Below are 16,494 nucleotides of genomic sequence, written 5' to 3' on the forward strand. Positions count from 1 at the left end.
TATCTAACACTGAAAAAACGAGTTTGGGGCTCTTCATAACTTGTTTCAGTGAAAAGATTGAAAGGCATGGGCAGGTTGATGAATTCTTAAAAAAAAAAAAAAAAAAGCACTTAGTGTAAAAATCACTGTAATTGATAGGGTACAGGGAGAGTATGGTAGCTTCTCTTTTTATTCTCATATTCATATATTATTGAGAAGCTTTAGCAATGATACAGCTGCTCTAAAGGTCTTTTTTTTGACTATATAAAAGAATATCATATCTTAAAGATTAAGAAGTAGTGCTTAAAATCACGTAGCATCCTGCAGAAAGTAATATGCTTTTCCTACGTAACATTCTCAAATTCACTTAGTACAATTAGGGTCCAGTTAATGTAATAGCAAGGTAGGAAAGCAGAATGCCAACCTATTGTAGGGTACCCACAAGTACATTCTCTCAAACTGAGCCGATTGAGATTTACGTTAACCTAACCTGCATGTCTTCAGGGATGTGCTAGGAAAGTCTATGCAGAAATAAAAAGAACATGCATACTCTACATGGACAAGGATTGTAACCCAGGATCCTTGATTGCTAACCACTGTGCTATCATAACACTCATTTTTTTATTTATTAAAATAAGCTAAATACTTGTTCCTATATAAATGCCACCTATTATTTTTAACTGAAAACAGAGCGCATTTCTCTTAAAACATTTAAAACGTGGTCCACTAATTCACTTATAGGTCATGGAATACTCATATACAGTGATCCCTCGCTATATCGCGCTTCGCCTTTCGCGGCTTCACTCCATCGCGGATTTTATATGTAAGCATATTTAAATATATATCGCGGATTTTTCGCTGCTTCGCGGGTTTCTGCGGACAATGGGTCTTTTAATTTCTGGTACATGCTTCCTCAGTTGGTTTGCCCAGTTGATTTCATACAAGGGACGCTATTGGCAGATGGCTGAGAAGCTACCCAACTTACTTTCTCTCTCTCTCTCTCTCTTGCGCTGACGTAGGGGGGTGTGAGCAGGGGGGCTGTTCGCACACCTAGACGATAGGGACGTTGCTACCTTCAGCGTTCAGCTGCTTCCTGAAGGACATGCTGCACAGTGCTTCGCATACTTAAAAGCTCAAAGGGCACGTATTGATTTTTGACTTTGTTTTTCTGTGGCTCTCTCTCTCTTCCTGCTCCTGACGGAGGGGGTGTGAGCTGCCGCCTTCAACAGCTTTGTACCGGCGGTGCTTCGCATACTTAAAAGCCAAACAGTCCTATTGATTTTTTTTTTGACTGCTTGCTTTGTTCTCTCTCTCTCTCCTGACGCGCACTCCTTTGAAAAGGAAGATATGTTTGCATTCTTTTAATTGTGAGACAGAACTGTCATCTCTGTCTTGTCATGGAGCACAGTTTAATCTTTTGAAAAAGAGACAAATGTTTGTTTGCAGTGTTTGAATAACGTTCCTGTCTCTCTACAACCTCCTGTGTTTCTGCGCAAATCTGTGACCCAAGCATGACAATATAAAAATAACCATATAAACATATGGTTTCTACTTCGCGGATTTTCTTATTTCGCGGGTGGCTCTGGAACGCAACCCCCGTGATGGAGGAGGGATTACTGTATCAGTAAATTGTATGTTGTTCAGAGTGATCTTCCTAAGGGTGAAGCATTTCTATTATTATTATAATAGTAAAAGGGATGACAATGTCTCCATCCACAGAGCATGAGTGATCATTTCACTTTGTATTTTGTGTTATTTATTTGAAGAGCTATACCAAGGTGATTTAAATCACTCTGGTTGCTTGTAGTGGTATAGTGCCCCACTGACACAATTTAAAACATAAGACAAATTTAGACTAGAACAGGCCATTCAGCCCAACAATGCTCGCCAGTCTTCTCTACTTAACTCCTCCAAAATAACAACCGGGTGTTTCCCTAATTTCATTAGTTCCAGGCACATTCCTCATGCAGACAGCATTTTTTTTTTTTTTATAACTGAGCGTGCTATAATATTGAAGTTTTTTTCTTATTATTTCAACACACAAACTTAAAGGTGTGTGGAAAAAGGCTTTAAGAGGAGAGGTACATTTTTCAAACCATAACATTAGTTTCAGATTTTTCCTTTTCCTTCTCAGGGATCCGTGTACCAAAAGACTAATGCAATGTCTGAAATTAAGCGAACCAACAAAGATAATTTCTGGGCCCAAGCAGAGGTAAGTACTGATTATTCTTTAAAGAAATCATGAATTTGGTCATTTAATATTATAACTGTCTGGAAAATGTATATTTAGAGATCCCGTGAGTGATGTATCAAGTTGGCAAGACACTGAGGGTGCTGCTGATGAGTTAAGATTTTAATCTAATCTGCACTTAACAGATTTAAGGTTGAACAGTAAAAACAGAAGCAGTAATGTTTTCTGTTGATGACTTTTGAAGTTCAAAATACAGGCAAAAGTATTAGGGACAATTTTAACATTAAAAAATGTTTACACATGACTTATGTTTAACTTCTATACAGAAAGATGAGGAGAAGAGACGTGAAGAAGAAAGAAAAAGAACCGAAGATGATCGTCAGAAACTGGATAAAGAGCGACGTGACAGAGAGCTAAAAGAGGCCCAGGCAAGAGAAAAACGAGAGAAGGAAAGGGCACACCAGATTGATCAGCAGAAGTGAGTGACTTCCTGATATTTTTATGTATATAACAGGAAAGTTCATTTAATGTTTCAGTTTGGAAGACTGCACTATTATTAATATATTTAATCTATTTCTTACAGTTAATGCGTATGTTTTTTTTTTTTTTTTCTTCATGGACCCAATCGTTTATAATATTAAACATGTACATGACTGTAGGGGAGGAGGAGTTTGAGCAGCAGTAGGTTCTCTGGTATTTCCTTGTGTTGGCCATGGAATAAACCAATCAAATCCAAAAATATTTGCTTAAAAAAAAAGGGGTGTGTTCTCTTAAGAAGCTAAAGTCTGCTCTAAATGTAGGCAGTGTTTTCAGAATGAGAGGAGGTTAATATAAACAAGAAGACAGATGATCTCTATAGAGGCCAAATTTAAATGCAGAGAGCTGTTTTGCTGTGAGAAGTTGCTCGGTCAGGAGCCACTGATTTAAGTAAACATTGCAGTCTTATTTAGAAGATGTGTTCAAAAATGAATGAGAGTGACCTCTTTTTTTAAAAAAAATGGTCCTGTCTAGGAAGAGTTGAACTATAGATTTAATATTTTAAGTACTTTGTCAAACCACCCATTCAGTCATTGAATAACTTTGTTTAAACCACTGCATTGTTATAGAGAGTCAGTGTGTACACTTTCAGCATTTGACACAAAGCAGGAACCTGTTTAGAATAGCACATCAGTCCAAAATAGGGCTCACTAATGCACTTGGCCACACTAATTCATACGAGGCCATTTGTGTGCTATCTAGTATTAAAACCTGTCAATGTGAAACTTGCTTCTTGCTTACGACTACAAATGCACAGCTGTTACTCTGTGACCTTCCTGATACTTTTCCCCATAACGTCACTTTTGTTGCAACCTCTACAAAATACTTCTTAGTTTTTGCCATGAAGCAGCTGTGCACCGATATTAAAGTGGAAATATTTTTAGTTGTAAAAATTGATTCTTCAGTGTGATATACTGTATCGAAAGGATAATTGTCAGATACACTACCTGTGAAATTTGTTGTTACTTTGTATTGGAGTACTTATATCTGGACCAAACATTTATATACACAGGCAGGTCTCCTATCATGGTGATTCCACAGATACAAATGATCACATAAAACTACAAAATGTTTCTTCTAAATTGAATTTCAGTTTAATTTTTTTTTACTTATGAATGAAGCAAACTAGTTTTGACTCAAATGAATATACAGTATAAATATATAGCAGCTGTTGCTAATGTTGAGGAATAACACTACATTTCATGGAGTTTATCACTTTTTTTATTTTATAAGTTTGTACTAATGTTATGGACAACTATACACTGCTGCCAATTGTCTCTCTATGTTAGCAAAATACATTTTATATTTTATGCATGTATACTAGTGCTGTGCGGTATACCGGTTCATACCGAAAACCGTTTATTTTTGTTATGATAAGGATTTTTCTTATACCGCAACATTGGTTTAAATAGCCTAAACAACGTTCAGAACGTGGTGCAGTGGGAAACTGTTTAAGTGGGGACCTTTTTCACTGCTGCACTGCTAAGCACACATGCAACGGAGTACATACGTTAGTGGAGGTATTGAACGGTGAAAATGGACAGAGAACATTCAGAAACTGAAGCTGTAGCACACAATAAAGTTGAACATGATGACACAGAAGAATTTTTGCTGAAAAAAGGAGCCATGTCTGTTGTCTGGAGATACTTTGGTTTTATAAGGTCGGATATGGACCATTATGTTCAAATACTATATACTGTGAATACTGTTTCTATACTACTGGATAATACTGCAAGCCAAGTTGTACTTGTTTTATTTTTTATTGGTACTGTGTAATAGTGTGATGACATGTTGAATTTATTCTTGACATTTCCACTTTAATCTCGATGCTTATGACGAGATTAGAGTCGACATGTTGACTTAATTCACATAATTTTTCATTAAAGTAGAACATCGTAAACTAAACTTCATCTTAAAATGAATATTTAATTTACTAGATTTTCTCAAGCCCCGTCATAAGTTATGTAGCACATTAAATGCTTTGTGTTAAGTGTTCCCCGAGCCATGTTAATCGCTACGTGCTTCTTACTCTGATTTCCTCTTGCACTGAGAGGAGGCGCAGGCAGCAATCACCACACAGAATACATTAATTTCATGATATTCCTGCTCCCTGAACATTTAGAATGCTAATATAAATACTTGATATCATTTTCATAATGAAATGCATTAATGCATGTATTAATCATGTGGGGGCACGGTAGCGTGGAGGTTGCACTGCTGCCTCGCAGCAAAGGGGTTCCGGGTGTTCCCTGCCTTGAATTTGCATGTTTTTTCTGGTGGGTTTACTCGGCGTGCTTCAGTTTCCTTTTAACACTAGAATTACCAGAGCCTACGAAAAAACTCGTAAATCCGTCCCACCTTAAATCGCGTCTTAAATCCGTTTGCACCTCTCCGCCAGAGTCCTTTGTCATCTAAATGTGCTGATAAAGCTACTAGCAGCCAGCTATTCCATCCCCCCACTGACTTAGAATGAACTTCTCTCCTAGCTCAAGCCTTGCCTTGATTTGATTACCTGGGATTGAAGTGGGGTTTTACAGTGGAAATAATTCTAGCGTTATTTGGAATACACGCATTTCATGTGTGTTCCATTTCTATAGTTGGCTGTGCAAACACATTTTTAAAACAGAAACGTTTTTCATATTCTAATAGTAAATGACAAAATGTAGGCATAAACTATATAACGTATGAAGCCTGAAGTCCATATATCAAAGAAACACTTTCACAAAAGGTACAAATAAAAGAGCACGTGCGCCTTCATTCAAAAAAAAAAAAAAAGCCGCGTTAGCATGCCACATTGACACTCTTAGTACAACCGCCGCAGTGGCGTAATGGTATCAGCGCCTGACTGGGAATCAGAGGGTGGTGAGTTCGATTCCGCACGGCTCCACTTCGAGAAATTAACTGCTCTTATTCTTACAATTTTAGAATAACAATATAAATTTGATTTCAGTCTGTAACAGGCGGTGTAACTTGATACTGGTAAAGGTTAGCTTTTTTTTTTTTTTTTTTTTTTAATTCACTTTTCATTCTCACAGTCACATTCAGAATCAATCCATACAACCCCATCTGACACAGCTGGTTTCACATAAATAAAAGTGCACTTTTATTCAAGACTATAACCGAAGAATAAAGAAAGCAAGTTACAGTTGGTGGTTGATACGACAGCTTGCGTGGTACAATGTTAAGAACTGCTGATTTCCGATCCGTGCTATATAAAATCATCACATTCAAATATTAACAGTTCCCACACACCCAAGGTCCGCCATTCCTACATTTACAACATGTGTACTTGTTGCAGTGTACACACCTCTCTGTGCTATGGTTCCTATTACAGTGAATGAGCACCTGACACTGTACTTTCTTCCCTGGGGGAAGCTGAGGTCTTAGAACGGAAGTTTGTTGACGCTGTATCATCTTTTCTTTTTCCATCGCCTTTTCCTGTAAGAAGCGACGACGAAGTTCCTCTGCAAGGTGAGCCATGAACACTCTTCTTTCCTCAGCGGACCCCGTGCATGCCTTATACAGTACGTGTGCGTTCATCGCTGCTAGGTCAAGGATGTTGTACAACACAGCAAACGGCCACCTGCGTGTTCCTGTGCGCACTGAACAAGCACGCGCCTTCTGGTCCATGATGTCAACGCCACGCTGGGGAAAAAAGAAAGACAAATATATGTGACATTTTGAAGAAATCATTTTATCACCAGAAGAGCACCAGAATACTTCGTCACACTAATATTTTTTTCATTAGCATACCTTCATGTGGTTGTAGTCTGTGACCGTGTTTGTTTTTTTTTTTTTTATCTTGCCCAATCTCCACATCATGGTGCATTGTGCTGAGAATGCAGACAGACTTCATCTTTTTGGGCACATACACTGTCAGCATGGCACTGGGAGATCTAAACACCAGCGTGGAGAATTGTTCGTGTACTGAACTGACTTTAGCTGCAGGTGGAAGTTCCCGTCGCACTTTATTCATGGTGCCAAGCAGAGTTGTATTGCCGTGCAGCAGTCTATTAGCCAGCGAAAGTGACGTGAAGTTGTCGTCTGTTGTTACGGTTCTGCCTTTTTGAATTGCGGCAGATTTGGAGACAAAGTACATGTGCAATGCCACTCCTTATTTAGGAAAAGATCCCAGTCGTCCCACGGGAGAAAGACTTTCCGAGTCTGTGGTCATAAAGCTTATGGAGCCATTTCTGGACAAAGGCAATACAACTCTGCTTGGCACCATGAATAAAGTGCACGTTCTAAGACCTCAGCTTCCCCCAGGGAAGAAAGTACAGTGTCAGGTGCTCATTCACTGTAATAGGAACCATAGCACAGAGAGGTGTGTACACTGCAACAAGTACACATGTTGTAAATGTAGGAATGGCGGACCTTGGGTGTGTGGGAACTGTTAATATTTGAATGTGATGATTTTATATAGCACGGATCGGAAATCAGCAGTTCTTAACATTGCACCACGCAAGCTGTCGTATCAACCACCAACTGTAACTTGCTTTCTTTATTCTTCGGTTATAGTCTTGAATAAAAGTGCACTTTTATTTATGTGAAACCAGCTGTGTCAGATGGGGTTGTATGGATTGATTCTGAATGTGACTGTGAGAATGAAAAGTGAATTAAAAAAAAAAAAAAAAAAAAGCTAACCTTTACCAGTATCAAGTTACACCGCCTGTTACAGACTGAAATCAAATTTATATTGTTATTCTAAAATTGTAAGAATAAGAGCAGTTAATTTCTCGAAGTGGAGCCGTGCGGAATCGAACTCACCACCCTCTGATTCCCAGTCAGGCGCTGATACCATTACGCCACTGCGGCGGTTGTACTAAGAGTGTCAATGTGGCATGCTAACGCGGCTTTTTTTTTTTTTTTGAATGAAGGCGCATGTGCTCTTTTATTTGTACCTTTTGTGAAAGTGTTTCTTTGATATATGGACTTCAGGCTTCATACGTTATATAGTTTATGCCTACATTTTGTCATTTACTATTAGAATATGAAAAACGTTTCTGTTTTAAAAATGTGTTTGCACAGCCAACTATAGAAATGGAACACACATGAAATGCGTGTATTCCAAATAACGCTAGAATTATTTCCACTGTAAAACTCCACTTCAATCCCAGGTAATCAAATCAAGGCAAGGCTTGAGCTAGGAGAGAAGTTCATTCTAAGTCGGTGGGGGGATGGAATAGCTGGCTGCTAGTAGCTTTATCAGCACATTTAGATGACAAAGGACTCTGGCGGAGAGGTGCAAACGGATTTAAGACGCGATTTAAGGTGGGACGGATTTACGAGTTTTTTCGTAGGCTCTGGTAATTCTAGTGTTAGTCATGTAGGATGTGGAGTTTTGTTATGCTATATTAACCCTGCTAGTGTATGTATTGCTCTTATTCACCCTGCGATGTGCTGGCGCCACGTTCAGGATTTGCTGTTGCCTTGCACACAGTGCTTACTGGGATGGGCACAACCCTGAATGGATGGCATAATTAAACATGTATGACAAAGATTTTTTTTAAAGTTCTGAACACTCTGTGGTCTAAGTTTATAACTACAGTAATCCCTCACTTATCGCGGGAGATAGGTTCCAAGGCTGACCGCGATAACTGAATTTCCGCGAAGTAGGGACACCATATTTATTTAATTATTTAACGTGTATTTGGACGTTTTTAAACCCTCCCTGTATTGTTTACAACCCACCCTTTACTCTATTAATAACAGGGACAACTGCTAAGCAATATGAAATCGGTAGATAAGTTTACACTTACTGTATAGCGAAGTACACGTAGCTATATATGATGTGATGATGGTGATGAATATGCTGCGCAGTAAAAATGATGACGATGAAGGTGATAATCCCCTGAATGCAGTAGCAAGAGCACGTTATGCTGAATGAGTGAGATGAGACTTCCTGGTTAATGCAGCACTCCGTCGCTGAGCCAATCAGCAGCACACAGGAACTTAACTGCGTGCTCTGATTGGGTAGCTTCTCAGCCATCCGCCAATAGCATCTCTTGTATGAAATCAACTGGGCAAACCAACTGAGGAAGCAAATACTAGAAGTAAAAAGACCCATTGTCCGCAGAAACCCGCGAAGCAGCGAAAAATCCGCGTTATATATTTAGATATGCTTACATATAAAATCCGCGAAGTCGTGAATCCGCGATACCCATTTTTACATCCAGTTTTTTGGAGCCTCGTCAACATGCCATAAAGTTCTCTACACTGAACGTAGACCTGGGGACCCCTTCCTGCGAGGAAGCAGCACTACCGTGCATGTTTAATACCTGCTTTAATGCATTTCATCATGAAAATGATATCATGTATTTATCTTAGCATTTTAAATTTTCAGAAAGCAGGAATATCATGAAGTGAGTGTATTCTGTGCAGCATTCGGTGCCTGTGCCTCCTCAGTGCAGAGGAAGTCAGTTTAAGACGCACGTTGCGATTAACAAATGGGTCAGAGAACACTTAACACACAGCATTTAACGTGCTACATTAACTTATGACGGGGTTTGAGAAAATCTAGTAAATTAAACATTCATTTTAAGATGAAGTTTAGTTTACGACAATTTACTTTAATGATAAAATAAACTATGAGAATAAAGTGGAAATGTCGACTTTAATCTCGACACATAGTTTTTTTTTTTTTTTTTTTTTTTGTTTCCATTTACCGTGGCCCTGATACGCTTCTGTAGGGCTATACCACAAATAGCACTATAAATGCAAGTTGCAGTTTTATTATTTATGTATATAGCTTAGCTTGAAGCAAGGTCCATATTAATGCAGTTTTCCTTAATGGTGGTTCAGTTGGTAAAGATGTCATCACCAAGTTGCACTTGTTTTATTTTATTTTTATTTGTTGAGTACTGTGTAATGCACTTGGGCTTGAAGTAATAGTATTATTACTGAAAATTGCACGATTATTTATTTTTTTGTTATTTATTACTTTAAATATTATGCAGTTTAATGATGGTAAAGTTGTTTAAAAAGTCACTTTAACGTATCAGATTTTTAGTTTGTTTGCAAAATTTGTTCAATAAAAGGGTTCTATATTTTGACTGCAACTGTCATGCAATGTGATTCCTTCTCTTCATCAGTGCCCCCACCCCCCCCCCCCCAAAAAAAACTATCACACTATGGGGCCTTGTAAACCTGTATTAATACGTGTGCACATTAAAATGTTTTTTTTTTTTTTTTTTTTTTAATGTACAATTCTCATGATAGTGGAATAGGTTATTCTTAGCCAGTCTACTGCAGAAATTGCAGTGGAAAATGTGGTTAATATCCATTCATGCATGGGGAAAAAAATACCGTTGAATACCGTGAAATCGGTATCATTTTGAAAAATACAGTGATATAGAATTTTGGTCATACTGCCCAGCACTAATGTATACCCACATGTTATGAAAACTACATGTCAGTCAGTTAATAACTTTCAGCACAGCAGCAGACATGATAGAGTGAAAGTTGGCTGAGCTATTCCTGACCTGTCGGGCAGTTCCCTGAAAAGTGACAACAGGTACCCGATATAAATTGATGGAAAAAACAAAAAAAGTTCTGTAGTGTTAATATGCAGCATTGGTCCTTTTTAAAAGGGCACTAAAATACATCATATTAATTTTTGCAGTTTAATATGTTTGTTATGTAAACACACATTATAATAACAGCTCAGTTATATGAATTATTATACACGTGAGTTGTGATTTAGCTGGTTTGGCTGCATTTCTTTATGTGATTACATGTGTCTGTAAGATATCTCAATATGTATATGCAAATATTCCCAAATCTGAAAATATTTGAAGTGCTTCTGCTCTCAGGCATTTTGGATTAGGGATACTCAGCCTGTGGTAGTAGTAGAGCTCTCGCTTATAAATAGTGTATTGATTAAAATTAATCTTAGTCACGCTTATATTTTATTTTCCATGAAACATGGTCATGGAGTAAATGCTCTTTTGGTTTTCCAAAGCGATAGTAGAATCGCAAAACAAGAGCTTCTGTAGTGTCCTTTTTTGTTCAAATTCTCAAATAAAACTTCTCTATCTAAGATATCACAGCTTTCCCACTGATGAAACATAGAGAAGTAAATGGATCCAAGCCATCAAAAGAGATGAAGGACCAAATTTTATTATAGCTTGTGCAGCATGTATTGTTTGTAGTCCGCACTTAAAATGTGATGAGTACATAAAGTTTACATGCTGCCTTAAGATTTATGGTGTGCCAAGCTTTTTTAGTTAAAACAGCTTTGGTGTAATACTAGCATGGAACTTGAGTTTCAAAACGGCAAATGCTTTTCTTGGAGTGAATGTGTGAGGGCTTACTCTGAAGTAAAACAGCACACCGAATCCCTTCTCAGTGGAGCATTACTATGCAACAGCACCTGCTTCTGAATAGTATACACAATTTCATATAAGGGCAATTTGAGTCAATTATTTTTTTCAGATTAACAATATAAGTTGAATTTTTTCAAATGCAGTAAGATTGTGCATTTCATGGTTGGAGCTTATACCACATGCAATAAAAATAAAAACTTTTGAAACAATATGAACATAAATGATAGCTAGGTTGATCACATGATCACATCACTATGTTTATTTACAAGATTACAGCAAATTTACCTTGTTTATTCTGTGTTTCAGTATACTAATGCTACTTTAAATATATAAACATGGCTAGCTGAAACTGTTAGCATATTGGTATAACAGTTAACAAATTTATGTTGGTAATTATAAAGGATTTCCTAACAAAAATTCATAGACTGTCTTTTTTAATGCTTTTGTTGTGTAGTGCTTCAACAGTACTTTTCACATTGCTAAAGCTGACATTTAGAAGTGTAAGGAGAGAGGTTAAATAAACATTACCTTTTGCCACTGACTTAATGAAAGTAGGTTTACCTTGTTGATAGAATACTTCCAAATTTAGTGAGAAATGATAATCTCTTATATATATTTCTCTTCTGGTTCGTCCTGCTTCCACTTCGAAACCGGTCCCGCCCACACACAGCCGACACGGCATTCCTCAATTCCTATTCGTTGTCTTCCATGTCATGCACTATACTGGCCTGCTGAGCATAATACATCCAACAAGTACTCGAGGTGCTGCCACAACGGTAAAGTAGCTTTACCACCCTTGCGGGAGCCACCTGTGTCTTTACAACAGCTTCTTACACAGTAAACATCAGAAGCTAAAAAGTATCGTGAACACATTCGAGAATACAACCCTTCTCTAGCGTTTGCTTCCATGGGTGCACAGATGACTTAACCTCCTGGCCACGGACCATACTGTTTCAAAATACATGGGCAAATTTATCACCAAATCTCTCCACTATACGCTAACACTTCTACCTCTCCAGGATATGGACAGTTGTATGTTTTTGACACAGCGCAAGCTACTAAAGTACGATTACAAAATAAAGCAAATTCTGCATGCAACGAAAATGTACTTCTCCAGCTAGATTCCATGCTCGGAACCATCAACCCCTTCGCTAAATCATACAAACACATGCATGAAATCGCTCAGTCCAATCCAACAGCATCTGTACGAATGGTTTTCAAGGAAACCCCTAGGCAGGATTTATGACGATACAATGCCCCGACATGTCACACCGATGTTGCAGCGATTTTCGTCGGAGAAGATGGTGAAACGCCTGCTGAAAGGGACATTTGCATCTATCCCATAGGCAACTCCTGCAAACAGATTTCCACGCTCAATATGAATTGCGATCCTATGGTTTACCCACTTTTATTCCCTTACGGAGACATTGGCTGGCACAAAGATTTACAACACGTTCCTGATAAAAGAACCGCCAAGCGAATAAGGCTTACTCAATGCCAATTTTATGCGTACAGATTAGCAATGAGGAACACATTTAGTATTTGCACTCCAGCGGCAAAGTATTCCAACAGTATGTCATAAATGTGTATGTTAAAACAGAGGGCGCGCGTCTCAACTATCTCAGAATACATCAACAAGATCTGCGCGTCGAACTATCGGACGCACTGCAAGCAAACTCTGAAAATAACGTTCGTGTAGGCAAAATGATCATATTACCATCCACATTTCCAGGAAGTCCAAGATACATGCAACAAAACTATCAGAATGCCATGGCCATAGTACGTAAATTCGGAAAGCCTGATTTATTTATCACTTTCACATGTAATCCTGCTTGGCCGAAAATTCTATATGGACACTGCGTCTTTCAAGAAGTATTTATTTCTTCTTGATTTCTGAATTCCTTTCTCACCGTTTTCCGTTCCTATTCTTACACTGCTGTATGCTACAGCAGGCGTCGGCTAGTTTATATGAAACCTCTCTAAATAAAGTTCCACCTAACATTTTGAAACTCTTCTTTTTAATGACACAGCTTCATTTGTTTTAAAAGTAAAATGTAAATTGTCTTATGTAACATCTGTAAATACGATGTGGCTCTCTGCCTTCACCCTTATGTAGATAGATTGCTTACTTTTAGATATGAGAGTTCTTCCCCTTTTACTTTTTTTCTCTTATACATCACATAAAGTTGACTTTTGTTGCAGATGTTTCTTTTTGATCATAACAAATACATTGTTAAACTTGTTAATCAGGTTCTTGAGCCTTTTTTACTTAGTTCCTTAATACATTTTAAAAATCTGTTAAGTAACAAATTATTTGAATGTTGTGTGATTTTAAAATGTATGCTGTTTGGAGTAGATGACCTAAAGGTTGTCATCTTACAGGTGCACCCTTTTTAAATATCAAAACATTGCTACCAAAATGTCTGCATTCCACTATAAGAACATGAAAAATAAACAATGTCCGTCATTTTTAATGTATTTTGGTCCATATCATTGAGTTATATTGTCAAATTTAAGCAGTTTTACAGACTGGTCACTGGAGGTGGTGTTGTTTGTGTATAGCTGTTCTTGGCAGGCCACAAATACTTAAGGTTTTTCGCTGCAACCATGTTTCTTTAGAAGCCATTCTCTGCTGATTTGTTAATACATGTTGCTACATTTTTTATATTTTTGGCTTTCTTTTTCTGAACATATCCGTTACCTGTGGTTTTTTTTTTTTTGCCTAGAATAATTCAGCACATATTGTTAATTGACAGCTGGTTAAAGACGAAACAAGCTATTTAGGTTTTACAATCTTAAAAGCAAGTCATTTAATATTTAAGGCAGCAAAGTATGTCTAGCTACTGTGGCCCTTCTGGATACTCATACCCTTGGTATAGATTGACAAAATGAAAGAAGATGAAATACACCACTAATGTGAAGCCTGCTTCACGGTCTAATGTCTGTTTGTCAGAAAGTGAGAGATCTAAAGGCTTGCGGCATGATCCAAGCTTATACTGAGGAGTTTGTTTTGGAGAAGCTCTGGTAATACATTTATGTTTAACTGCTGAGCTAAAACCCAAAAACAGAATCCTGGCATATATTGTGGATTATGTATGGGGTGTTAACAATGAGTGTGTGATTTGTAAAATGCTAGCTTTTGTTCAGAAAGTACAGTTTGTACAAAGTACAGTACAAAGCAAAGTACAGTTTGCTTCCTGCACTTCATTATTTCTAGAAATGGATATGTTACAATCTGACCATCAGAGAAGGTGGATGATTAATTTAATTGATTAATTAATTTTTTTTTATATGTAGACAATTTCAGCAGCAGCAAGAAGTGCAGAGCAAAGAACAAAAGAACCAGGAAAGGGTGAGTCTTCTATCAATGTATGATACCAATGTGAAATGCTGTAATTTGTTTATATGTTTTGCGTGTGTGTGTGTGTATGCGGCCAGAATATTAGTAAAACCTGTAAATGTACAAAAGAAAAATTATTATTTATTGGAGTCAAAATCATGAAATTCTATAAATATGTAAAAATAAAATGAATTATTATTTAACAGAGTAAAAATCATGAAATGAGAATAAAATATTTATTCTCTTACCGATTGGAGTGCTATATAAATGTAATGAATTATTATTATTCCCATTATACTGAGGTCCACTGTGCTTGATGAGTATTTATAAGAGACTAAATTAACGATCCATTCGTTTTAACTGACATTCTTATAGATAAAAAAAAAAAATGACAGGAAAAATCATGTGAAAACTAAAGTAGTATGCAATGAGTCATCGTAACTCGACCATCAGCTAACTACAGTTAGGTAAATATTTGGACAGAGACAACGTTTTTCTAATTTTGGTTCTGTACATTACCACAATGAATTTTAAATGAAACAACTCAGATGCAGGTGAAGTGCAGACTTTCAGCTTTAATTCAGTGGGGTGAACAAAATGATTACGTAAAAATGTGAGGCAACTAAAGCATTTTTTTAATACATCCCTTCATTTCAGGGGCTCAAAAGTAATTGGACAATTGACTCAAAGGCTATTCCATGGGCAGGTGTGGGCAAGTCCTTCATTATGTCATTATCAATTAAGCAGATAAAAGGCCTGGAGTTGATTTGAGGTGTGGTGCTTGCATGTGGAAGATGTTGCTGTGAACAGACAACATGCAGTCAAAGGAGCTCTCCATGCAGGTGAAAGAAGCCATCCTTAAGCTGCAAAAACAGAAAAAACCCATCCGAGAAATTGCTACAATATTACAAGTGGCAAATTCTACAGTTTGGTACATCCTGAGAAAGAAAGCAAGCACTGGTGAACTCAGCAATGCAAAAAGACCTGGACTTCCATGGAAGACAACAGTGGTGGATGATCGCAGAATCATTTCCATGGTAAAGAGAAACCCCTTTACAACAGCCAACCAAGTGAACAACACTCTCCAGGGGGTAGGCGTATCGATATCCAAGTCTACCATAAAGAGAAGACTGCATGAAAGTAAATACAGAGGGTGCACTGCAAGGTGCAAGCCACTCATAAGCCTCAAGAATAGAAAGGCTAGATTGGACTTCACCAAAGAACATCTAAAAAAGCCAGCACAGTTCTGGAAAAACATTCTTTGGACAGATGAAACCAAGATCAACCTCTACCAGAATGATGGCAAGAACAAAGTATGGAGAAGACGTGGAACAGCTCATTATCCAAAGCATACCACATTATCTGTAAAACATGGTGGAGGCAGTGTGATGGCTTGGGCGTGCATGGCTGCCAGTGGCACTGGAATACTAGTGTTTATTGATGACGTGACACAGTACAGAAGCAGCCAAATGAATTCTGAGGTGTTCAGAGACATACTGCCTGCTCAAATCCAGCTAAATGCAGTCAAATTGATTGGGCGGCGTTTCATGATACAGATGGACAATGACCCAAAACATACAGCCAAAGCAACCCAGGAGTTTATTGAAGCAAAGAAGTAGAAAATTCTTGAATGGCCAAGTCAGTCATCCATCCATCCATCCATTTTCCAACCCGCTGAATCCGAACACAGGGTCACGGGGGTCTGCTGGAGCCAATCCCAGCCAACACAGGGCACAAGGCAGGAAACAATCCTGGACAGGGTGCCAACCCACCGCAGAACACACCCACACACCAAGCACACACTAGGGCCAATTTAGAATCGCCAATCCACCTAACCTGCATGTCTTTGGACTGTGGGAGGAAACCGGAGCGCCCTGAGGAAACCCACACAGACACGGGGAGAACATGCAAACTCCACGCAGGGAGGACCCGGGAAGCGAACCCAGGTCTCCCAACTGTGAGGCAGCAGCGCTACCCACTGCGCCACCGTGCCGCCCCCAAGTCAGTCACCTGATCTTAAACCCAATTGAGCATGCATTTCACTTGTTGAAGACTAAACTTCAGACAGAAAGGCCCACAAACAAACAGCAACTGAAAGCCGCTGCAGTAAAGGCCTGGCAGAG

General features: G+C 38.3%; 1 protein-coding gene across 4 annotated transcripts in view; it reads left to right on the forward strand.

The window, feature by feature from the left end:
• The window catches only part of dbnlb (drebrin-like b), an 89,584-nt gene that overhangs the window by 53,326 nt on the left and 19,764 nt on the right, over positions 1-16,494 (forward strand). For all 4 annotated transcript variants that reach the window (XM_028799348.2, XM_028799333.2, XM_028799339.2 and 1 more), the window contains exons 6-8: positions 2,114-2,191; positions 2,497-2,648; positions 14,329-14,383. In XM_028799348.2, coding sequence (XP_028655181.1) covers positions 2,114-2,191; positions 2,497-2,648; positions 14,329-14,383 — 285 coding nt within the window. The remainder of the gene's footprint in view (positions 1-2,113; positions 2,192-2,496; positions 2,649-14,328; positions 14,384-16,494) is intronic.

This window comes from Erpetoichthys calabaricus, chromosome 1, assembly GCF_900747795.2.
Source record: "Erpetoichthys calabaricus chromosome 1, fErpCal1.3, whole genome shotgun sequence".
Lineage (NCBI taxonomy): Eukaryota > Metazoa > Chordata > Cladistia > Polypteriformes > Polypteridae > Erpetoichthys > Erpetoichthys calabaricus.